General features: G+C 36.1%; 2 protein-coding genes and 1 pseudogene across 14 annotated transcripts in view; 2 read left to right on the top strand and 1 right to left on the bottom strand.

The window, feature by feature from the left end:
• Positions 1-23,197, bottom strand: part of LOC127356461 (interferon-induced protein 44-like) — a 31,946-nt gene extending 8,749 nt beyond the window's left edge. Inside the window, exons 1-8 of one of the 11 annotated variants that reach the window (XM_051388218.1) lie at positions 23,138-23,197; positions 21,753-21,836; positions 21,564-21,597; positions 20,333-20,531; positions 18,459-18,608; positions 17,974-18,145; positions 17,753-17,856; positions 17,208-17,641 (exon numbers count right to left, since the gene is read on the bottom strand). In XM_051388218.1, coding sequence (XP_051244178.1) covers positions 17,480-17,641; positions 17,753-17,856; positions 17,974-18,145; positions 18,459-18,608; positions 20,333-20,531; positions 21,564-21,597; positions 21,753-21,759 — 828 coding nt within the window. In that variant the 5' untranslated portion in view covers positions 21,760-21,836; positions 23,138-23,197 and the 3' untranslated portion in view covers positions 17,208-17,479. The other 10 variants (XM_051388219.1, XM_051388217.1, XM_051388221.1 and 7 more) reach the window with 10 other exon arrangements.
• On the top strand, positions 589-2,886 carry LOC127356459 (interferon-induced protein 44-like; annotated as a pseudogene).
• On the top strand, positions 5,269-7,940 carry LOC127356460 (interferon-induced protein 44-like). 3 transcript variants are annotated; one of them, XM_051388215.1, is made up of 8 exons: positions 5,269-5,412; positions 5,794-5,834; positions 5,918-5,952; positions 6,047-6,245; positions 6,512-6,664; positions 6,857-7,028; positions 7,127-7,227; positions 7,319-7,465. In XM_051388215.1, the coding sequence occupies exons 2-8, from the start codon at positions 5,796-5,798 to the stop codon at positions 7,421-7,423; spliced, it is 804 nt and encodes a 267-aa protein (XP_051244175.1). In that variant the 5' UTR covers positions 5,269-5,412; positions 5,794-5,795; the 3' UTR covers positions 7,424-7,465. The 3 variants fall into 3 exon arrangements, with proteins under 3 accessions (XP_051244175.1, XP_051244176.1, XP_051244173.1); XM_051388216.1 differs by having other exon boundaries at positions 5,270-5,412; positions 7,127-7,255; positions 7,299-7,333; XM_051388213.1 differs by having other exon boundaries at positions 5,272-5,412; positions 7,338-7,940.
• Positions 23,198-26,301: the final 3,104 nt, after the last annotated feature.

The following is a 26,301-nucleotide window of genomic DNA, read 5'->3' as shown; positions in this document are numbered from 1 at the left end:
CCTCCTGGCTTTAATATAACATTGTAAGTGGACAAAGACAGTTTCTTGTCCTGATAAAATGACTTTTTTCATGCTCTAGAATGAAACATAGATGTGTTTTCTGATATGAACATCCCGGTTTGGGTTAGTGGGTACTTAGATAATTAAGAAATAATGACCTCAGAGAAGAAAGCCTTTCAAAGTAATCATGTTACCAAAAAGAAAGTGAAAGGAAGTCAAGCTATAAAGCTGCAGCATCAACTCGAAAGACAAAGAGTCACACCCGAGGAACTCTACAATTCACCAGTTCAGTACCTACTTCGTTCCAGAACAACTTTTTGAGGTAAGATTTTTTTTTTATGATATCTATCCTCAAATGCAGTAGTAAATTGCATTGTAAGAATTTTGTAATTTAAATATAGTAGCTTGAAGCTTCTTTGTTGATATGATTTTGCTTTAGTTTAATGAGCTATACATTTATTTTAAATCTTGTTTTTTTTTAAATGGGTGCTGTGCATGAGTCACTTTCTATTTTTATTTTATGTTAAGTATTTTCATTAAAAATGAATATATGCAATTTATAATATGATATATATTATCTACAACATTGTTGCACACTGAGTCTGGTTTATCAGTGATAAGTTGCAGGTCAGTCCAGTTATCTTAAATTATTGTTTGAATTATTCTCTGTTATAAATAAGTTATAAATTAAAATATCTTATTTTGTAGCAATGGGAGGAAAATCATCTCAACCTGTCAGCCCCCCTCCTGTGAGTAAGACATTTAAAACATTTGATGAATTAATTTTTCATGTTAGTTTGCTTTGTTAATGTTTTGTGCTGTTTGCTGTCAGCTTTTAGAGGACAATTGGAGGACAATACAATGGGGGTAAGTATGTGTTATTTTATCTCTTATATAATAAAAACTAAAACTTTAAAAAAATATTTGTTAAGACTACTGATTCAAAATATTCTTTGAATAGTTGCAAAGAGAACTATCTGCCATTTGTGAAGGATTATCAGCCTCATAACACAGAGCTCCTAGAGCTGAGAATTCTGCTTCATGGACCGGCTGGTTCTGGAAAGTCCAGTTTCATCAACTCTGTCGACAGTCTTTTATGAGGCAAAATCACTGGTCGAGCTTTGGTTGATGCAGTCTCTCACGACAGCTTCACCACTGAAGTATGAATCACTTGTGTGTGTGTTTTACCATTTTAGGGTCGATGTATTAATGCTCTGTAAATATTCATGATATGTAACAACTCTTTCACTGTGTATTTTGATTTATTAAATCTTTTATGTGCAACTGCAGTGTTCATTGCAGTACAGATCAGGCTAACAGCAGTGTGAAAGTAGTTAGAAAGAGACAAATTGTTATGGTCATTGATCATTATGTTGTATTTTTGTCATTATACCTGCACCTTTCTGTTTTACAGTACAAAACTAACAAAATCCAAAAAGGAGAACCAGGAACATTTTACCCTTTTGTGTTCACTGACATCATGGGCCTTGAGAAGGACACTAATAAAGGAGTTGGTGTGGAGGACATCAAACTGGCCATGAAGGGAAACATAAAAGATGGTTATAAAGTACAATTATTGAATTACTTCCATTATTTATTCACTTCATTAAACTTTGTTGGCTTTATTTCAGTAACACAATCCAGCTTTGTGATCCGTTTTGAATAAACAATTGTATTCACATAAAAATATATTCTTACATGTAATAAACTATTTACTTGCAAAAGTCATTCTTTAATTAAATTTTGTATTGTTTTCTAGTTCAAGCCTGCCTCTACAATATCTAAGGATGATCACAGCTACAACAACAACCCCACTCTAAATGACAAAGTTCATGTTCTGGTTTGTGTCGTCCCTGCCAACACAATACATTTGCTGAGTAATGAAACTGTGACAAAGATGAGGGATGTCAGACTTGCAGCCAGGGACATGGGTAAGGATTAGGGTTAGTTATTGGGTTTTTAATAAGTTGAATCAAATAACCTGACAAACATGATCATCATTGACTCACAATCTGCTCTCTATCGGCAGGGATTCCCCAACTGGCTATTCTCACCAAAATTGATGAAGCCTGTCCAGAAGTCAAAAGAGATCTAAGGAATGTGTATAAGAGCAAGTCCCTGAAGAAAAAGGTAAGTCTCGGTTTGAGTTATTATTCAAGTTGGAATATATTTTTTAACACAAAAATTCTTTGTTAAGCACTTTGTTGTAATTTCTCATTTGTCAAATTGTTCAAATTTAGATGGAGGAATTCAGTGTGTCACTGGGTATTCCACTGAACTGCATGTTTCCTGTGAAGAACTACCACTCAGAGATCACCACAGATGATAACATTGATACACTGATACTGAGTGCACTGAGACAGATGACTGATTTTGGAGAAGACTTTGTCAACAACTTATATAGACCTACATGCTGCAGGGGCAAATGTTGCTTTTTATGAGCATGAACAAAGCAAGTTTGCAAACAGGAATATGATAAAGCTGAAATTATGGCTATAAGAAGGATCTTATAACCTGTGTTCTAGTTTGCAGGATAAAGTATGGATAGACTTAAAACCTACATGTGCATATTAAACTGGCACTTTAACTATGCTTTCAGAGTTTCATTGCAGTGTTAGCTATGCTTTTTTTGATCCTGTGGTAATATCTGGCGTTGTAGTCTTACAGTCATTATGAATCTCATGATTAGCATGTCAACAGGTCAAAATGTTCGGGCTTAAACTGGGCTAAATGTGGTTGAAAAGTTAAACTTATTTAAACATCTGGTTATATATGTACACATGGCAGATATCTGTTGCTACAACAGCATCTTCTTTGAACCTGCTACATATTTAATCATTGTGCTAAAGTAGGGCTGTTAAAATAAAACCACAGTAAATAATACAATTTGTCATTTGTTTCCCTTTATTTCATTCAAGGGTTTTGGGAGGGATGCTTGTAAACGTAATCTACTGGGAACCATCACACTTAGAAAAAGAAGGCTCTGAAAGGGCTATTCACAGAGAGATTGAGTTCTACGTATAAACATTTGACTCTAGAGAACACTTTTCTCTTGGCACTTTTCTCCCCTATATCCAGAGGTGGTAGTAACGAGTTACATTTACTCAGTTACATTTACTTGAGTAACTTTTTAGATAAATTCTAATTTCAATGCAAATACTTTTTACTTTTACTTGAGTAATATTGTCCTAAAGTAACAATACTTTTACTTGAGTACAAATTTTGGCTACTCTATCCTCCTCTGCCTATATCAGAACCTTTCTATTTAAAAACACTGAACGAACCTTTTGGAAGGAAAAATACTCATTTTATACTTGTGACATGAGTCATTATTTCCACCTTGTGATCAAAATCTGCAACAACATGTTACTATGCAGCTCATTTAAAATCTGCTTCACATTATACTTATTTCACAACAATGTTATACTCAATAGAAAACAAAAAACACATTAGACAACTTTGAGAACTATCTCACACCAGTAGAACATTATATTTAAATAAATGAACTACACGGCTACATATATTTGAGTAATGAGTGCTTTGAGTTTCTGTTTATTTCTGTGAGTGAGAATGTAATGTATGTATGTACATTATTATTATGTAATTATGAGTGTTTAACATGGTATATTTTTGTAGAAAACCCACACTCATCACCGTAAGCTCCAACTGTTATGCCTGTGTGTTGCTGATAAGGAAAGGAAAGAAAACTGAAAGCATATCAACCTCTCTAAGCCTTTTATTACCCCACATACTCTGAATTGTGGCCTCAAGTGGTGCCCAGTCTGATCATTACTAGTAGTAGTAGTTTCTCCACTACAACCAAAATGACATTAGCTGGTTTAAGCTGGACACCAACTGAGCCACCAATTCAACCAGCTTGATACCAACTACATTACATATCATGAAACCTCTTATGATAAATTAAGATACATTTCTGTAACCCTTTGGTTTCAGACAAATAAAGTTTCTATTCTATTCTATTCTTACACTGGTCATAGCTGTTTTTGTTTATTTGTTTTTACGGCAAGGTTGTGTGTCCAACCTTTGCTGCAATTTAGTAGTTACCAGTATTAACTTAGGTCATATAAATCATTTTATGTCCATCTTGTGCAGGTAAATACAGGTATTATGCCATTATCAATGTCCAGATGTACATATTTATGATTCTACAGACTTACAACAACCAAATTGGACCAAAATACTTCTTCATTTGTCACTTTAGCATTGGCAGGCAATGCCTTTAACTATTGACTTAGATTATGTAGCTACTTCACCTTGTGCTCTGCCGTTCTTGCCAGGTTCTCCTCAGGAACACTCCTTTCTCTCAAGGAAACTGGTCCATGGTGATCTGTAGGATTCAACAGTAAATGCAGTCATTGTTAGCAGCTGCAACAAAGTTGTCCAATTCTTGGCCCTTACACAAAAGGGTTGTCATAGTTCTTCTGATTATTTAATAGCCACATTTTGAGTGGACCATTGTAATGCTGTGCAACAAACCATAATAATAAACACGACACATATCAAAGCACTATTAAATGAATTAATAAACTTTTAATTACGTTTCACATTACATTGCTAAGTTAGCGTTAGCCTACATTTACGTTACCTTAGCTGAAGCAGCCGGATATATAGGAGTTTGTCAGCCTCTCATCTTCTAACTGGTAGCCCCTAAACAAACCCAGTCAAGTAAACAAACCAACTTAACCGGTAGGCTACAGCTACAGCCAGTGGCTATGGAAGCCGTTCGTGGCAGCGCATTAGTTTCAAGTCAAGACTAACACATTATTAATTAATTTGTTATCACGAGAAAATGATCTTTGTTATGTCGAGATAACGAAATAATAAGTCGTTATTATTATTAATATGATATATTTCCTTTACACACAGTCAATCTATTGCTGTGTGCATCATTTTGGGTGGGTGTTTCATATCTACTGAGTAGTCTTTTAAGTTATTTACGACCAATCTCCTCATTGAACTTAGGTTAGAGACTAACCCCTGATAAAATGACTTTTTTCATGCTCTAGAATGAAACATAGAAATGTTTTCTGATATGGACATTGGCCAGACAACATAATTTGTCTGTTACAAAATCACTTTTGAAAAAAATAAGTTATGATGTGATGATGAAGGTTTGATTTATGTTAACATTATGTATCATGTTAAAAATACCGGTATGGGTTAAAGTGGGTAATTAGATTAATTAATAAATAATGACCTCAGAAGAGAAAGTCCATTTCAAAGAAATCATGTGACCAAAAAGAAAGTGAAAGCAAGTCAATAGGTTTTCAACATGTTTAAAAAGCTGCAGCATCACACTAGCCATCGACTCAAAAGAGAAAGAGAGTCACACCCCAGTGACTTAGCAATTCATGAGTTAGTACCTACTTCGTTCCAGAACAACATTTAGAGGTAAGATTTTTTGTATATCTATCCTCAAATGCAGTAGTAAACTGCATTGTAAGAATTTTGTAATTTAAATATAGTAGCTCGAAGCTTCTTTGTTGAAATGACTTTTCTTTAGTTTAATGAGCTATACATTTGTTTTAAATCTTCTTTTTTTTTAAATGGGTGCTATGCATGAGTCACTTTCTATTTTTATTTTATGTTAAGTATTGTCATTAAAAATGAATATATGCAATTTATAATATGATATATATTATCTACAACATAGTTGCACACCGAGTCTGGTTTATCAGTGATAAGTTGCAGGTCAGTCCAGTTATCTTAAATTATTGTTTGAATTATTCTCTGTTATAAATAAGTTATAAATTAAAATATCTTATTTTGTAGCAATGGGAGGAAAATCATCTCAACCTGTCAGCCCCCCTCCTGTGAGTAAGACATTTAAAACATTTGATGAATTAATTTTTCATGTTAGTTTGCTTTGTTAATGTTTCGTGCTATTTGCTGTCAGCTTTTAGAGGACAATTGGAGGACAATACAATGGGGGTAAGTATGTGTTATTTTATCTCTTATATAATAAAAACTAAAACTTCAAAAAAATATTTGTTAAGACTGCTGATTCAAAATATTCTTTGAATAGTTGCAAAGAGAACTATCTGCCATTTGTGAAGGATTATCAGCCTCATAATACAGAGCTCCTAGAGCTGAGAATTCTGCTTCATGGACCGGCTGGTTCTGGAAAGTCCAGTTTCATCAACTCTGTCGACAGTCTTCTACAAGGCAGAATCACTGGTCGAGCTTTGGTTGATGCAGTCTCTCACGACAGCTTCACCACTGAAGTATGAATCGTGTGTGTGTGTTTTACTATTTTAAGGTCAATGTATTAATGCTCTGTAAATATTCATGATATGTAGCAACTCTTTCAGTGTGTATTTTGATTTATTAAACCTTTCATGTGCAACTGCAATGTTCATTGCATAACAGATCAGGCTAACAGCAGTGTTGAGCAATTGTGATGAAAGTAGTGAGAAAGACAAATTGCTTTATGGTCATTGATCATTATGTTGTATTTTTGTCATTATACCTGCACCTTTCTGTTTTACAGTACAAAACTTACAAAATCCAAAAAGGAGAACCAGGAACATTTTACCCTTTTGCGTTCACTGACATCATGGGCCTTGAGAAGGACACTAATAAAGGAGTTGGTGTGGAGGACATCAAACTGGCCATGAGAGGACACATAAAAGATGGTTATAAAGTACAATTATTGAATTACTTCCATTATTTATTCACTTCATTAAACTTTGTTGGCTTTATTTCAGTAACACAATCCAGCTTTGTGATCCGTTTTGAATAAACAATTGTATTCACATAGAAATATATTCTTATATATAATTAACTATTAACTTGCAAAAGTCATTCTTTAATTAGATTTCATGTTGTTTTCCAGTTCAATACTCTCTCTACAATATCTGAGGATGATTGTCACTACAACAACAACCCCACTCTAAATAACAAAGTTCATGTTCTGGTTTGTGTCGTCCCTGCCAACACAATACATTTACTGAGTGATGAAACTGTGAAAAAGATGAGGGATGTCAGACTTGCAGCCAGGGACAAGGGTAAGGGTTAGGGTTAGTTATTGGGTTTTTAATAAGTTGAATCAAATAACCTGACAAACATGATCATCATTGACTCATAATCTGCTCTCTATCGGCAGAGATTCCCCAACTGGCTATTCTCACCAAAATTGATGAAGCCTGTCCAGAAGTCAAAAGAGATCTAAGGAATGTGTATAAGAGCAAGTCCCTGAAGAAAAAGGTAAGTCTTGATTTGAGTTATTATTCAAGTTGGAATATATTTTTTAACACAAAAATTCTTTGTTAAGCACTTTGTTGTAATTTCTCATTAGTCAAATTGTTCAAATTTAGATGGAGGAATTCAGCATGTCACTGGGTATTCCACTGAACTGCATCTTTCCTGTGAAGAACTACCACTCAGAGATCACCACAGATGATGACATTGATACACTGATACTGAGTGCACTGAGACAGATGACTAATTTTGGAGAAGACTTTGTCAACAACTTGTAGACCTACATGCTGCAGGGGCAAATGTTGCTTTTTCTGAGCATGAACAAAGCAACTATCAATCGGATGATCTTATAACCTGTGTTCTAGTTTGCTGAATAAAGTATGAATAGATTTAAAACCTACATGTGCATATTAAACAGGTACTTTAACTATGCTTTTGGAGTTTTATTGCAGTGTTGGCTATGCTTTTTTGATCCTGTGGTAATATGTGGCGTTGCAGTCTCACAGTAATTATGAATCTCATGATTAGCAACAGGTCAAAATGTTCGGGCTTAAACTGGGCTAAATGTGGTTGAAAAGTGAAACTTATTTAAACATCTGGTTATATATGTACACATGGGAGATATTTGTTGCTACAACAGCATCTTCTTTGAACCTGCTACATATTGAATCATTGTGCTAAAGTAGGGCTGTTAAAATAAAACCACAGTAAACATACAATTTGTCATTTGTTTCCCTTTATTTCATTCAAGGGTTTTGGGAGGGATGCTTGTAAATGTAATCTCCCCAAATAATTCTTTCTAGTCCATACGGTAGATTATATTGTAATATTGGAAGTGATTATATTTGTGATTACATTCATAGTATTCCACTGAAGTGCATCTTCCTTGTGAAGAATTATAATTAAGAAATCAACATTAATAATGACATTAATGTGTTGAGACAGATGATTACCTTTAGAGAAGATTTCCTCAATCTGAATGTGAAAAAATGATGGTTGTTTGTATCGAAAACCAAAGTGTGCAATCAAAGATTAAATATATATGACATTGTGAAATAAATAATCATATGAATTAATACACAATATATGTACAATTATATACAGTTATCCAATTATATATTATCCTACTTCAGTTTGTTATTCTGAATGTTATTTCCTCCTAAATCTTTCTCAATAACAGATTTTATGGCAGGTAGTTTAGTTATTTAATTCTAGCAGATTTTAGAAGTTATTTTTACTTTTTTTTTTTTCACAGCATTGTGATTCACAGTCACAGTTTTTTCCCCAAAATAATTTCTTCTCATCACAAATGTCTTTGTCTGTTCATCAATTCAGATGACATGTAATGTCATAAATTAGAATGGTGAAATGCAATAAGTCTGTAAATTAAAAAAATGCATTTATCATTTGTATTCAGTGGATTACTCAGCATTTTATAATGTGGGGCTTAAGGTGGGTGTTTAAGGATAATTTCATCTCTCCACCCAAAACCACATCTCTCCAACTGTATGCTTCTTTAGATGTGATACATTTTCCTACAACCAGTGGCGTATCCAGGACATTTTTACTGGGGTGGCCAAGATGGGACACAAAGCTAGTGTGGGGTGGCCATGGCATAGCGAAGTTTAATGCACTACGTACGCAGCCAACCGCGGTTCGAATCCCGGTCCTTTGCTGCATGTCACATCCCCTCTCTCTCCCATGATTTCCTGTCTCGTAACTGTGAAATAAAGGTTTCTGCTGGATCCTCCTCTGGGTGTGGCTGGTCAGCTGTGGGAATACACGGGTATCTGAGAAATCTGAGACATCAATAGGCTGGAGGTTCTGCCACACACACACACACACACACACACACACACACACACACACACACATATATATATATTTTACACTCACACAATCATACATATGTACATACATACATACATACGTGTGTGTGTGTGTGTGTGTGTGTGTGTATTTATGTATTATGCACATTTTATTATTGTTCTTCTGTCTTTTACAACTGTTTTAACTATTGTTCTTGTGTAGCGATGTTTCAGACAGTTGTAATTGTATAACTGGAGAGTGACAAACAACTTGAATGTGAGCCTACATGGTAAATTCAAACTATCCAAGCATGACTTACCATCCTGTGCAGGAGGAGCTGACTGCTCTTCATCACTACTGCTGTACCTAGGTTGCTGACTTGACTGAGCCTTTTCACTGCTGCTGGTAGAAGCTGTGGCTGGCTCTGACTCTTTTCTTTTTTTTTTTTTAAGAAACTCTGAATATCTCTGCTTCTCTTCATAACTATTCTCTTAATATCCCTGGGGGAAATGTAATTCAATCACTCAATCAATCAATCAGTCAGTCAATTCACTTTGAAGTAATAGCTATAACTACAAACGTCAAGCAGGATCATTGTCAAATTGGATTAGAATCAGTGTGCAAAATACAGGTGTTCATGGGGCTCTGGAACCCCTTAAATAACAGCTTTGACTCCATTAAAATGTCAAAAAGAAAGGAGGTGTCAACAATGTGCCTAATTATGTCTATTTATAGGATCTACAAAGGTTTATTTTTTACATAACTACCACTCTTACCACTCACTTTTAATAACACAATTAACACATATTGCATCTCAAGCATTTGTGGCATTTGAATACAATTTGCTCTGCCTCTGCCTATTTAAACGTCTAAAAATATGTGAACTGTGAAGATGAGCAAATTGATACAAACAAAAAGCCCTTCAGAGAAAAAAGTCTTTAAACAGCCCTTAAATCACAGAGCAAATAAATAAGTCACAGCTTGTTCTTGTGTTAGAGCTACTTAAATCTAGACTGTCACACTTTATTTCACACACTAGTTGTATATTGAAAAATATAACATTAGCTCTATTGAACACACACATTTGCAAAAAACACCCTCAGTCTTCAGTCCAGAAAATAGCGTTTCATATTTCATGGCGGTATCCAAATAACAATTAAAAAAACAAAATGCTAACGTTCAATGCTTAACTTGGTTTGCAGGCTGCTAAGCTAGCTAGTGCAGTGTAGTTCGACTTTGAGCTGCTACTTAGAGCTAGATAAAGTTTTCCTCCACATTCAGAGGGAACTACGATATAACTAAACATTAAATTACCATTCCTCTCAATTGACAGTTTTTATCGTTGTTGTATTGTTGATGTTGTAACTGTGACCGTCCTCCTGTTTCACGGACCAGCAGCAGCAGCAGGTGCAGCGTGCTCATCTCATGGGTCACCTGACCTGCATGGCCAAACATCCGCTGAGCAGAAATCAGCTCTCACAGCGTCAGTACGACCATTACTGTGTTAGTTAAAAATGGAAAACTGGCCCTAAATCAGTTGATCAGCTGTCATCATTGATTGACAGCATTTCTCTTGTTTCTTGTGTTGACGAACTTGACCAACTACCTATCAGATCTGGGGTGGCCAATGAGCTTTCAGTGGTGGCCCCGGCCACCCCCCAGAATCACCATTGGACGTGGTGTGTGCCAGTCTCATCATCAGTAGTCCAGAACTGCAAATGAAGGTCCATTTATTTACTCTTTGTCGTTTTATTCATGCTTTCGTCAAACATGACAACATATGGCTTCTCACTAATGCTGCACGATAGCTCCTTCCTGATGAATTACCACACCAAATGAACGAGTTCATATCTTAAGGTCTCCTTTGACCCTACAGTGTGTGTGAAAATAGAACAACAATCACAATCAGCCTATTGTGTATAAACATACAGTTCTTTAACATTTGTCCTTCAATCAACAGGAGCAACCAGGAAAATTTGGATTTTGTGAAATCTTATCGACCTCAAAACAAGGAAGTCAATCATCTCAGAATTCTTCTTCACGGACCAGTTGGTGCTGGCAAGTCCGGTTTCATCAACTCTGTAGATAGCGTGTTTCAAGGCAGGGTTACCAACAGAGCTTTGACAGATGAAACCTCTGGGAGCAGCTTTACCAAAAAAGTATGAATAACTTTTTAAAGGAAAAATGTTCTGTAATTCTTTTGCAAGTTGGTAAAACAACATCGGATGACTGGACACATTAGAGCATTTCCAGTTATAATTACTTATTTATTATTATTTATTAATCTAATATTTAGGTCATTGATCAGTCCCTCCAGAAAAACGCGATTATGCGATCGCATAATTCAATGCATAATCAGCCAAAGTCTGCATATTTATGCGGGGGCTGCATTTTTTCAAATACGCTGCACTTTCACCGCATAAATTGCCGATTTCCGTGCAAAATTGCATGATTTCATAATGCCCGCATTTTCGTTGCAAGAAGTTGAACAGAACTTGTTTGACTCGGAGTCTGGTGGGGGACTTTGCTCTCTGGTGTCACACTAACCACCTACAGCTCAACACCTCTAAGACGAAGGAGCTGGTCATTGACTTTGGGAGGTCCAGACCAAGAGCGCGACCAGTCCTGCTAGAGGGAGCTGAGGTGGAGGCTGTGGAATCATACAAATACCTCGGGCTGTGGCTGGATAATAAACACACACCAGCCACCTGTACAGGAAGACACAAAGCAGGTTGTACTTCCTGAGGAGATTGCGATCCTTCAACATCTGCAGCAAACTCCTGTGGATGTTTTATCAGTCTGTGGTTACCAGTGTCCTCTTCTACACTGTGATGTGCTGGGGGGGCAGCATATCCAAGAAGGACACCTCCAGACTGGATAAACTGATCAGGCGGGCCGGCTCTATGGTAGGCATGAAGCTGGACTCACTGGTGATGGTGGAAGAGAGGAGGACACTGGACAAACTGCTGGACATTAGTGACAATGTCAGCTCCCCCTGCACACCGTCATCAGCAACCAGAGGAGCCTGTTCACAGTGAAAGGCTGCTCCTTCCCAAGTGTAGGACCAACAGGCTCAAGAACTCCTTTGTCACTCGTGCCATCACACTCTACAACTCCTCTCTCTGGGGGAGGAGGAAATAGGGTAAAGAGGACAGAAGGAAAGGAGTGGTAGCCACTCACTGTGCAATAACTGTGCAATAACTGTGCAATAATAATAATCTACTCATACATACCTGGACACTCTTCTTACTTACTTACTTTTTTATTTTTTATTTTCTTTGTGCAATAACTTGATCCACCACTTAAGTGCAATAATTTAATTTAATTTAACTGCTAATTTCTGCTAATGTCATTTATTCACTGTTTAACAACACAATGCCATATACTGTCCTATATATTTATCTTTATCTATCTATATTTATCCTTTATACAGTTCTCTACATTCATCTTATTTAATTTCATTTTCTGTGAATTTTATCTTAATTTATTTGTATTCTTATCTCTACTTTCTATTGTCTACTTTCTATATCTAGAAAAGAGTTTATTGTTTATCTTGTACTGTATTTTTTTATACCTCTTTATTTTTCTACACTGTTTTGTAAGCTGCTGGAAATTCAATTTCCTTGCAGGAGTCATCCCAAAAGGATCAATAAAGAGAAGTCTAAGTCTAAGTCTGACTCATCAATGTTTTGTAAGTTTGAGCCATGTGTTTATTAAGGTCTGAAATAAAACAAGATGAGAACTTAAATATTTCCAGCACTTTCTGTGATGTAGTAGTATGCTTGATTATCATAGGAAGTAATAAGAAATGACTCTTTACATTAAGGTAGTAGCCTAGTGAGAACAGGGTGTTGGGGGAATAACTTTTTTTTCTCTTTTTCATCAAACCGCAGTTTTTGCAAGTTCCCGCAATTTCATCACATAAAATTGCATAAATATCCTGCATATTCCATTGCATTTTTTAAGAAAACGTGCCGCATAATCAAGGATTTTTGCCCACAACAATCACAAAAAAACTTCTGATTCTGATTGGTTTGAAGGTATGAATCAACTTTTAGAAACGGTGTATGAGATACGTTTTCTTTTGCCATTCTTGTAAAGAGTTTGGAGCTTGTAATATTTGCGTAACCACCAACAACAACCAAAAAAAAGATAAATAGTATCTCACCGAAAACTACACAAATTAGATTTTACATGTGGTATTTTTTAGGTAAGTGGACATGGTGTAAGGGACATAATATCGGTTTCACAAAATGGAGGCAAACCAACCATCATGAGCCACAGTCACGTCACACTTGTCAAGTATTATCCTTTACGTAATGCAACTTCTGCTATCATGGAAACAACAAATTGTGTAGGTTAAAACATTGTTATAATAACTGCAGTTTCTTTTTGCTATTTTCCCCAAACTTTACTTATTTGTTTTGAACATCGACATATAAAGATGGACGAAGTGACTGCTCTCCAAAAGTGAACCCAAAATATCTTGATTGCTCTGGTAAAGGTCATAACGCTGTTGCCTCCATGTTAGCAGATGGGACATGGGCCAAACTAAAATGACAATACACGTCAAATACTTTTTTCTCAAAGACAGTTTGTGGCATTAGGTAGTTCTTATCGCTGATGTAGGTTCAAGTTCAAGTTTTTTTAAGCTATAAAAAGGGGATTACACATCCTGATTGACAGCTGAGCCCAGCTTGTGGGTGAGACTTTAGTGCCAACACCGATCACGACTGTGCAGACAGAAAAATGGCAGCAGCTGTATGCGGGATATCTTGGCTTCAGTTTTGTACAGTGAGACGAGTAAATCCATCTTTTATAGGTTGATGGTTTTAAGTGACAAAAATGATATGAGTACAAATTGGAGGCAGACAGGCTCTTTACAAAAAGCTAAAATAAACTAAAAGTGTCTGCAGAATCATCAAATACTAGCAAATCTCTGACTTGCTGAATTTGCTAAAATAATACAAATACCTTCAACTCCTTCCTTACAGTATACAACTTACAAATAGTGTTGTTTTTGGCGGCCCTTTAATTTTAGTTTTAGTCTAGTCTTTGTGTCAAACTGTCATTTTAGTTTTTATTAGTTTTAGTCACGTTTATACTCTTTTTAGTCTAGTCAAGTTTCAGTCGACTAAAAGTCTGAGCAATTTAGTCTTATTTTAGTCAGATTATCAATGACTATTTACGTCTAGTTTTAGTCAATTTAAATTGTATTTTAGTCTCCTTTTAGTAAACTATTTAACCCAGTTAATATAGCACAAGTACCTAGTATAGTATAGACAAAACCAAAATGTTCTTTAAAGTCACCCATTTCACAAGTCAAACAAGGTTATCTTATTATTATATTATTGTTACCTTATAGACTCAAGAATACATTCAATTCCAGACACGGAAGACGCTCTGATTTGAATTGACAACATATGTATTTTACATGTAACATGTAAGAAGTACACACACATAAATTTAAATTAAATAAATAAAATAGCTCCAAATGACAATGCCAGAAAGAATTGACATTACATTCAAGTTTAACTTAAAGTGAAACAAGGTGCTTGATTGCTCGAGCTACAATAACATAATAACAAAATGCAAATAAAATGTATGTGTTTGTGACTAGCGTTAACGCACCACAGCTGCATCAAATAATGCCGCGAGTGGGGATTGAGGAAGTGACGCCGCCTGTGTCTGCGCTCTCAGGAAACAGAAATACTTCAAAATAATAATAGTAGCGAGATGAAATAATGTTATAACATTTCGTCTCGTCTCGTTTTGGTCAACGAAAATGAAGAGATATTTTAGCAGAGCAAACCACATTTAGTCCCGTTTTTATTCGTCAACAATATTGCATTATATATTTGATTATAGTTTTCGTCACATGACCACCATTTACGTTGCGTCTCGTCTCGTTTCCATCACGTGATAAAGGTTCGCTGACGATGATATTTAGTCATAATTTTCGTTGACGAAAGCAACACTACTTACAAATTCTCTATATATATCTATATATATAATATGAATCTGAATTCACTTGCAACTGGAACTGTATTTGAGCCTCACTAAAAATTCAACTTTTTATGTACTTTCACTTTCAGTTCTCTCAATTCAAATTCAGTTCTCTAAATTCAATTTCAATGCACAAAATTCACTTTTAAGGTCACAGAAAGGTTAAGGTCCTTGAGGAAGAAGCAATCGAGTGCAGAGTAAGCCTGCATTGTTTCCAACAGCCAGCAGAGGGCGACTTCACTGGATAAAGAAGCCCAGTTCCATCAGAAATAATGATAAAATAAGTTTCCCACTTGACTGTTATCTCATTAAACATTTTTCTTATGAGTTTTTGATCTTAATCATCAGTTTCAAGTCCTTTTCAACACAGCATGATGTTCATTTAAAGGTGTAATTTCCGATCCTATTTAGAGGAAAATAGATGATAAAGCAGGGTATGCTTTAGGGCGGGGCTACCTTGTGATTGACAAGTCTGTGGCGACCTGTCAATCAAGCTAGACTGACTCTATCTACTGCACTCTAAATTTGAGCCCCGACATAGAAAAAACTTATTAGGAGTTGGTTGTTAATTTCTTCCGGTTAGTACATTTTGTTTTAAGCACGTTTTAAAATTGTTAAAATCGCAGTTTAAGATGAATTAATCAAGCCCTACAAGCTAATGTAACGTCTTCTTTTTCTCCGGCAGACTCGGCACTGTTCAGTAGTATCGATCCAAAAAAACGTTGGTATTGATATTGATCAATACCAGTGTAATGGGATCATGCTGTCTGTCTGTCTCTGTGTAAGTGCCGCTGCTTTTGAGAGCCGCTCCTGTCACAGTGCGGAGCACAGGCACAATGCTTGTACACTGTCTTGTTGGTGTATATGTACTTGTCTAATAAACTTTCCTGCACATATAATGTTTTTTTTTTTTTTTTTTTTTTTTTTTTTTTTTTTTTTTTTTTTTTTTTTTTTTTTTTTTTTTTTTTTTTTTTTTTTATTATTTTTTTTTTTTTAAAAAAAAATAATATTATACAATATACATATACACATATAATGAGAAAGGAAATACATCTTTAATATGAGTGGGATAAAAATAACACTATGGTCGCATTCAGACTGCAGGCCAAAGTGACCCAAATTAGATTTTTTTATATGTGACAGTTTTTTTAATGACAGTGTGAACAGCACACATGGAATCTGATCATTTTCATTTCATTTCATTCATCACAAAACAGAACTGTTTTTTGCAACATGTCCTAAGTGTGAACAGTCATATCAGAATCAATGTGATTTTTAGATTTTTAGTCCCTTTAGATCAACATTTGCCACCTGGGTCACTTCAGAAGAAGAAATTATAGATAAGTAGCCAACTAATGTAACATAACATGACGCTGTGGGTTGGTTTTCCTCCTGACCCAATTTTTGCCACAGCCACCAACCACTAGTATACATGAACATTTTTTTCTTTGACCACACACTCAGAGACCCATTCAGAACAAGTAGGGTTGTAATACACCAGTTGAGAAAGCATTGTAAGATGACATTTACAATCTTCCACAAATAAACGTTACCTGAAACATAGAAAACACTTCCATTTTGAATTTTTTACTCTCCAATGTCAAAATCTGTTTTTCTACTGTAACTCTTGCAAAACTGATCAGATCGGTCTGATTTTTGGCTGAGGTGAGGACTTCATGGCATATTCCTTAGAGGGTTGGGTTAGGATTTGGCTAAGGGAGCCGAGAGCCGACCCTAGGCATGGAGAGTGTGCTAGAGGTATCTTGTTAATTAAGAAAAACAGCAGATTTTTTTTCAAGTGAATGCAATACTTTTCTATCATGTGTCATGGAAAAAAACAGGAAACAATAGAAACAAGAAAGAGAAAAGGGAGTTAATAGATAATTTAAAAAGTTAGAATAAGTTTTCTTTCAAATCAAACATCTTAAAAAATAGGTGGAAAGTGTTTCGTTGTTTTTAACCTTAAGCTTAGCTTAACCATGTTGTGATCTGCTACCCATTAAGAACAAATATTACTTGGACCACAGAAAAAAAAAAGAAAATTACAAATTATCATTTAAAATCCAGGAATTGACGTTATAGACACTACCACTGACCATACACGGTCCAGCAATATACTAGGTTTAGACCTAGTCTTGGTTACATATAAAAATGTATAGACACAAAACAAATGTTTTAACACATTTTTATTTCACATAAACAAGCATCCTTTCTGCACATCCAGGTGTTGAACAGCTTACTAATACAGTACTTCATTCATCAAAGTAAAATAACAAGCAATAAGATACATTTTGACAAAATTTCTGATTCAACTTCATGTGATAAAGAATCACATGATAAAGTGAATATTATACGAATTACATAATAATGATATAATGATATGATGATATAATGATGAATAATGATAATAAAAAGTCATCATAAAGAACCATGTAAATTACATCTACAGGTTGTCGAGGAAGTCTTCTCCAAAATTGACCATCTGTCTCAGTGCAACCAGTATCAGCACATTAATGTCATCATTCGTCTCGATTTCTGAGTTGTAGTTCTTCACAAGAAAGATGCAGTTCTCTGGAATGCCCAGTGTCTCGCTGAATTTCTCAACCTAAGTTTTAAAGTAACGGCATCTCCATTGATCAATAATTGCAAAGTGATGACCAAACGAGATTCTTGTTTCCTCTTAACCACAATCCCCAAGCCACCAACAGAAACGTACCTGTTTCTTCAGGTAGTCGCTCTTGTAGACGTTGTTTATATTTTGTTTTGCCTTAGGACAGGCCAGATCAACTTTAGTGAGGACAGCCAGATGGGGAATCTCTGCTGATACAGAAACCTAATCAGTATTTCAATCATTTATTTTGCTGGTATTTTAATTATTTTTTCAAAATAATTTTTAACAGTCCATGCACAGTAATAACAACTGATGCCTGCTCTTACTCATTTTACTGGCTGCTAGTCTGATGTCTCTCATCTTCTTTATAACTTCATCAGTTAATAAAGACACCTTGTCAGCAGGACAGACAGAAACCAGAACATGAACTCTATCATCCAACGTGGGAGATGACTTGTAGTGCTGATCACTCTTCGTCAATTGCTTTTTAGGGTTGAACTAGAAAACAATAAAATAAAATAATGTTTTTTTATGAACAATGTAATGCATTTTTAAGTGAAAATGTGTTTAATGCAAAATAGTAAAAACAGCACTTTTTCTCTAAGTTATGCTACATGGGATACACATTCCTGCCAATGATTTGAGCTTATTCCACAGGTCTATTAGGTGGTGGTAATGCACCAGAAATACTGCAATGCAAAGTCAGGAGAGATGGGGACTGCTAGCTGCAGTACTAAACATGGATGCTTAGTATTTTCAAGAAAACTCCACAGAGCCACATTAAATAATCTCAGCGTTTAAAGGATCGTACCTGGTAACCCTCTTTCACATGTCCCTTCAGGGCGAGTTTGATGTCTTCCACATGAATTCCGTTGTCATTGTCATTCTCTAGGCCCATGGTGTCATTGAAAAAAAAAGAATAAAAGTTCCCTGACTCTTTTTGGATTTTGTAGGTTGTGTACTGTAAAGGAGAAGGTACAGTTATTTACACCATGTTAGCTAATTCCACCAACACAAATATTTACTATTTTGCTATTCGTGTTATTCAGCTTTGAGATGTTAGTATGCGGAGGTAAACCTGGAAGCTATGAAAGTTGAACTCAGAAAGCAATTTTCACATAAGTGAATCGATGCCACGTTTGATTCCAGTATCCAGCTCTTATAATACATCCATGATGGTACTTACTTACTTAGTGTTATTTCTGCACACATTTTATATATTGTGTAAAGGATGATATGTTTTTGTTAAATTTTCTGCTCTCCCCTCTCTGGTCACATTCATCAAAGAGGATCTTTTAAACATCAGACTATCCACTGGTCAACTTTTTCACTGGTTTTCATTCAAACAGAAAGTTTTACGGAGTTATTAGTTGGATGAGCAGCAGAGCTCTATGGGATTTGCCAGGGCCGCCATAGAAGCTGAGACCGTGTCACTGTCAGTACATCTGGCAAATGTCCACTCCCTGGTCATCAAGATGATTGAACTGCTGCTTCTAAACAGGACATTAGAAATTCCACAAATATCTGTACGGTAGAAACACTCCTCATGGATCATAAGCCACTCCCGGCCAATCTGGGGCCAAAATAAGCAATTCCAACCCTTGCAACATTAAGGATGCAACACCTCTCATTCCCATAGCATACAACTGCTGAAATCAAATACAGGACATAAGCTGATCATGAAAAAGCTGATGCTTTCTCACGCCTACCCCGAGCCTTGACAGACAACACAGCAAAAGAGGGAAGCATTGTCCACTTCTCACATGTGGAGAAGCTACCAGTGTGTGCCAAAGACATTAAGAGAGCTACTTTGAAAGATCCTCTACTGAGCAAGGTGTGGAGCTACACCATGAATGGATGGCCTAGTTATATATACTTAGCTTAACCTGCTCAAAACTGTGAGGTAACATTAGACTTTAGGGGGAGTTCCCAAACCCTGCCCCCCCGCCTTATCACCAGCCCTGTGTCTGCAGTGGAAACCTTCAGGTTCTGCTTCTTGTGCCAGCTCAGGAAGCTCAACCTGCCTCAGGAACTGCTGATCCAGTTAGGAGAGGAAACATCTTCCTCCTGTCAAGTCCCCAGAAGTCACTGTCCCTTGATCTGCCTTTCAGCTGTCATTTTGCATCTAACTCACCAAAATGCCAATTGAACTGCTACCACTTTGTCCAGGTCAGCACAGTATTGCTCAGGCTGAAAATCATCCTTGTCTTTGATGGCCTGTGACATTTTCTCCAGGTTTGGTGGTACAAACACCCAGCTCAGCCTTGAATGGTTCTCTATGAATACAAATGTATGTACTCAGACACATGGTGGTCAAATCTCCACAGTCCCTAGCATACATTACACCCATATATATATATATCTATAAGTTTGACTTGGGTGGAGGAACTTTGTGGCTGTTGGCTCGTGGTCTTCCCCTTTGTTATTATATTATATATACACATATATACATTACATATTATAATATGTTATTATTATTTATTGTGATCACCATTCACTTAATGAGCTTGCTTTTCACTGTGTTGTTTTTGTCTTTTTCTCGCTGAATGTGGTCAGTTGTCAGATACTTGATGCTTATTTACCCACTTCGATTAAGTTTATGATATGTTTTTAAACCAATCTGAAATTCTTAAAACATTAAGAAACGTTTTGCTTAAAATCGCCACAGTCAAGAGTTATTCCTACTTCTTCGGTAAAGCTCCTCCCAGAGGTGGCATCTGTCAAAGCTCGGTTTGTAACTCTGCCTTTTAAAACACTTTCAACAGAGTTGATGAAACTGGACTTTCCGGCACCGGTTTGTCCATGAATCAGAATTCTGAGATGTTTGACATCCTTGTTTTGAGGTTGGTAAGATTTCACAAATTCAAGATTTTCCTCGTTGTTCCTGTGAAGAAAAAAAAACATTAATAAAATACTGCATTATTTTGATGTTTGAATGCACAATAGGCATATTGTTTTTGTTGCTCTGTTGTCACACACACACCAACCAGCCAAAGCAACAACAAACCATTTGAGTAATGCCAAGTGTAATGGACATTTTTAAGAACCTATACAACCCTTTGACCTGGTCATTGTAAAACCATATGCAACTGTTAAAGAGTAATAAAGAGCATATTATATGCATATAACCTTTAACCCTGTTTGTAACTACACTCTATGTCAAAGTAAACAGCAAGATGTTGAGACTCCAGACAAGAAGCCAAGGACATGATCATCTCACCACACTATCTGTCTGTTTACTGTCCCAGAACTCAGGAATGTGTAACTGTGTTGGAGTGATGCTCCAACAGGGATAAGACCATACTGCTTCTTCCAATCTGGGCCCTTTAAGACTTTCACATACGAGATTGTGTGACGGTTGCGTTGAGACCATTCATGGATGACTTGAATAAAACCTTACAGAAAGACAAGATCATACTCTGTATGCTTAATTAAACAAATTGCCGCCACACGAGTTCACTCTACATAATTTTAGCCCTGATTGTCCACTTGCCAACAATTTTTATAGGGAAATTTCTCGCTCCTATGAGGATGATCGCTATGTGTGACCTGCTCAAAGACAAGATCAGAGGGCTTGCCGATGCCTTACAGATGCCCAACAAATATCTAGCAGCCTAAATATCCAGTCGTGTCGGGGAACCATGCAATTAGGTTCAGCCAATGAGAGCAGACACGGGTAGCCTTGAGTTTCTAGAGTTACGTTTATATATATCTTTGAGTTTGTGACACCCTGTTGCTGATCCGTCATGTAGTGTGGAAACCACAAAGACTTCTGATTACATGACAGAAAGTGGTGTAGTGTGAACAGTACAGCAAGCTGACTAATTTGAAAGCTATGCAGTATGACCAGGGCATAATGTATTAACACACACCAAAGGCACAATGGCACCACACTGACTTGTTTATACATACTCACTTTGGCATCGTCCTCCATGGCTTACTAAATAACCCTGAGAGGCAAATGACATATGTTGACATACAGAAAGACAAATTCGTATTTTAACTTCACCAACATAATGCATTATTTTCTGTAGATGTTATCATTATCAAACTTTGCAATATTTAGAACATCTGCATGGTGAAATTGAGACAGTTCATGACTTACATCCCATAGCTGTAAAGGACTGGTTCTCAAACTATAGTCATCTGGTGGTATGCAAGCTCCCTTTAGTTGTATGTGGAAGAATCTCTGAAATATTAAAAGAAAATAATAATAAATAAATACATGTAAAAACATTACTATCAAAATACAACAAAAACTATGAGATAATGACATGAGATCACTGAAATTGAATTAAAAATATGTTTTCATTCATCCATGATAAGTTAGGAGTTAAATGTGATGTCAATATAGTGAGTTGAGTTAAAATTAATGGTTGAAAACACAGCAATTCTAACTTTAAATGGGGACTTTTCTACCAGATTAGCTCTGGTTCTGTTCAAGATCCATAAGTATTCATGTGTAAATGAATGGCCCAATGGTGGAAAAAGTATAAAGATTGTTTACTTGATATAAAAATACTACAATTAAAGGTTCTGCTATCAAAATTCGATAAAATTAAAGATATAATACGTAACATTTCCACATTAAAATATAAGCAGTAGACCAATGTTATGTAATGAGCTGTGTACTAACATATTCACATCCTGAGTTTCACTGGTCGCATCCAATCCCCTTTGTGCATGTGTCAGTCCTGATTGCTTTCACCTGTTTCCACTCTCACATGGTATAAATAGTCCTTGTCTCCTTTTTGTCTTTGTCAGTTTGTCTTGTTCTGTAAGTCAGTGAGTATTGTCAAATGTTGTAATTCAGAGTCCAAGTTATTCCATCCATCTTTTGGCATTTTGAAGCTCTACTTACAACTTGGTTATGTTCCACCAACGCGAAATGCGAATACTTGTCATTTTTCCCCCGGTCTTAAGATTTTGTTCAAGAGTGTATGTGTATGACCATATAAAGTCTGTTGATTCATTGTATGGCTGTATATAATTGTACATATTGTGTATTAATTCATATGATTATTTATTTCACAATGTCATATATATATAATCTTGCACACTTTGATTTTCCATACAAACCAGCATCCTTTTTTCACATTCAGGTTTTGTACATGTTGAGGAAGTCTTCTCCAAAGGTAATCATCTGCACTCGGTCTCAACACATTAATGTCATCGTTAATGTTGTTAATGTCAATGTTGTTTCTAAATCATAGTTATTCACAAGAATGATGTAGTTCAGTGGAATACTATGAATGTAATCACAAATATAATCACTTCCAATATGATAATATAATCTACCGTATGTCTCACAACCCACTCGGGTCCCTCTTACCATTTCTCCGAACCCCTCTGTCCATTCATCCATCCGCCAACAAACCCACCTTTCTTCGATGAAATCAACAATGAAATAGTTTGTTCTATATTTCTTCAATACCTAAACAATAATAGCGAAACTGTTATCTGAGGAGAGACTTAATAGTAAGGCCTTACCGTTACTTGTGTCTGGACAGACTGCAATGCAACACTCCAGTCCGTTTCAAAGAAATCATGTGACCAAAAAGAAAGTGAAAGTAAGTCAGTAGGTTGCTGCAGCATCACACTAGACACTGACTCAAAAGAGCATCACTGAGGACACTGTCAGTGACATAGCAGTTCATCAATTCAGTACCTAGCTTGAAGCTTCTTTGTTGATATGATTTTGCTTCAGTTTGATAAGGTATACATTTACTTTAAGTCTTGTTTTTTTTAAAATGGGTGCTGTGCATGAGTCACTTTCTATTTCTGATTTATGTTGAGTATTGTCACTAAAAATAAATATATGCAATTTATAATATTATGATATATATTATATACGATGTTGTTGTTGCAGCACACTGAGTCTAGTTAATCAGTGATAAGTTGCAAGTCAGTCCAGTTATCTTGAATTAATAGTTTGAATTATTCTATGTCTTTGCTACAAGTTATCAAAATATATTGTATATATATTTTATATATATATCTATATATATATATAGATATATATATAATATGGGAGGGTAGGGGGGATGAAGGTAGTGGTAGAGGGATGGGGTTAGGGGTCGAGGGATGAAGGGTATTGGAATGGAGGGATATCGGAATGAAGGGTGAGGGATGAATGGATCGAAGAAAGGTGGGTTTGTTGGCGGATGGATGAATGGACAGAGGGGTTCGGAGAAATGGTAAGAGGGACCCGAGTGGGTTGTGAGACATACGGTAGATTATATTATATTGGAAGTGATTATATTTGTGATTACATTCATAGTATTCCACTGAACTTCATCATTCTTGTGAATAACTATGATTCAGAAATCAACATTAACGATGACATTAATGTGTTGAGACCGAGTGCAGATGATTACCTTTGGAGAAGACTTCCTCAACATGTACAAAACCTGAATGTGAAAAAAGGATGCTGGTTTGTATGGAAAATCAAAGTGTGCAAGATTATATATATATATGACATTGTTAAATAAATAATCTTATGAATTAATACACAATATGTACAATTATATACAGCCATACAATGAATCAACAGACTTTATATGGTCATACATATACACTCCTGAACAAAATCTTAAGACCGGGGGAAAAATGACAAGTATTCGCATTTTGCGTTGGCGGAACATAACCAGGTTGTAAGTAGAGCTTCAAAATGCCAAAAGAAGAAACAGGAGCATGAGACAAAACAATAGCACAGGCAATTTATTGAAAATTGCATTTAAACTCAAATAGGCTGTTCATCGGCTGATCAAACGTTTAAGACCATAGCCTTAAAAAACCCAAAACAGAACTAAAAGTGTCAAAAAAAGGACTCAGTAGTGAGTAGCCCCACCATTGTTGTTGATCACTTCAAAAATTCGTTTATGCATGCTTGATGCAAGTGTTTCCAGGAGGATGGTGGGAATGTTGCTCCATGTGGTGAAGATGGCTTCACGAAGGGCATCCACAGTCTGGAACTGATCTCTGTTTTTGTAAACTTCCCTTGCCATCCATCCCCAAACTTTCTCAATGGGATTTAGATAAGGGGAACATGCGCTTATTGCGCTACAGTCAGCATCAGTAAGGGCCTTAATTTGGGTCGAGGATCGGCCTGTGTCTTTACGGACAGCCCGTTGGATCCTCCGGCTCAGTGCAGGTGAAATTTTTTTGTGCCTGCCACTTGACATTTTTGTCCCATAACCCTCAGGACCTTTTAAGAAATTTAAAATGACATGACATGCAGCGATGGCGCGTTGCGAGAGGCCTTGCTTGTGCAGCTCAACAATCCTGCCACGTTCAAAGACAGAAAGCCTTTTTGCCTTTCCCATCAGGTGGTCATGACAGTGTGAATGCCTGATAGAAAATAACATGAAAGCCAGATTTTTGCACAGATTTGGACTTTTTAAGGCTATGGTCTTAAACTTTTGATCAGCTGATGAACAGCCTGTTTAAGTTTAAATGCAATTTTCAATAAATTGTCTCCTCTATTGTTTTGTCTCTTGCTCCTGTCTCTTCTTTTGGCATTTTGAAGCTCTACTTACAACCTGGTTATGTTCCACCAACGCGAAATGCGAATACTTTTTTTTTTCCCGGTCTTAAGATTTTGTTCAGGAGTGTATAAGCCTACTTCAGTTTGTTATTCTGAATGTAATTTCATCCTACATTTTTCACAATAACAGAGTTTATTGCAGATAGTTTAGTTATTTAATTCTAGCAGATTTTATTTCCAAAGGTTAGAGTTAAGTAGTAATTTTTTCCATCCATAACACACACAATCCTAAAGTATATGTAACCAGGGTAGTTTAACCCTGCATTAATATGGTCTTACTGTCACTTTCAGTTAGGTAGACAGTTCCTGCTACATTCTGCTTCAGCATGCATAAAGTGGTAGAAGTGGTACTTTAATACTGGAAAACAGAAGTTGATTGAGGAGCTGCAACTTTGCAGAGAGATGCTTAGACTGCGAACGTTTTAAATCACGGCTGTTTTTTTTGTAGAGCTCTTCATTTGCCGTCTTATATGCTGTCATTCATCCACATCTCCATCCCTGTTGCCGTCTCATCTTCATCCACATTTCCAAAAGAACATTTAATGTGTGGAAAGATTTTTGTAAATCCACTTGGTGTCGTTGTAATATAATTAAGGTAATTGTTGCATAACAATTCTATTGCTTATTTACTGGACTTGTAGGTATTCTGGTTACTTGTAACACATTTATTTTCATTGGTTTCAACATACCACTAGTGGTATTTGCTTCATGGGATACTGTCACTTGAATACAATGTATTTCCTTTATACACAGTCAATCTATTGCTGTGTGCATCACTTTGGGTGGATGTTTCCTATCTACTGAGCAGTCTTTTAAGTTATTTACGACCAATCTCCTCATTGAACTTAGGTTAGAGACTAACCCCTGTTGTCTATGTGATGGGTAGCGTTCCCTCCCCACTCTAGTTTAGCCACACCCTGCAATCATTGATTGTCAGCAGATGAGACATATCACTTCTCAGTCCTTAAATGTAGCTGTGTAGCAGTCAGCAGTAGGTTTTGTCTCACCCTATCCTGACTCCACATTTGTTTGAGGGATGCTGTTTTCCAACTAAGGTGTAAATTGTTAATGGCTTTTGTTTTTTTTTTTTTTTTTTTTTTTTTTTTGT

The sequence above is a fragment of the Dicentrarchus labrax genome, unplaced genomic scaffold (assembly GCF_905237075.1).
Source record: "Dicentrarchus labrax unplaced genomic scaffold, dlabrax2021, whole genome shotgun sequence".
Taxonomy (NCBI): Eukaryota; Metazoa; Chordata; class Actinopteri; family Moronidae; genus Dicentrarchus; species Dicentrarchus labrax.
Note: the sequence above shows the minus strand (reverse complement) of the source record. Positions and strands in the feature narration are given on the sequence as shown.

Bases quoted from the DNA above. Each gene is read 5' to 3' on its own strand.
- LOC127356460 (XM_051388213.1), top strand. From the start codon at position 5,796: ATGGGAGGAAAATCATCTCAACCTGTCAGCCCCCCTCCT. The intron at 5,835-5,917 runs GTGAGTAAGACA...ATTTGCTGTCAG, and splicing joins AACCTGTCAGCCCCCCTCCT to CTTTTAGAGGACAATTGGAG. The intron at 6,246-6,511 runs GTATGAATCGTG...TCTGTTTTACAG, and splicing joins ACGACAGCTTCACCACTGAA to TACAAAACTTACAAAATCCA.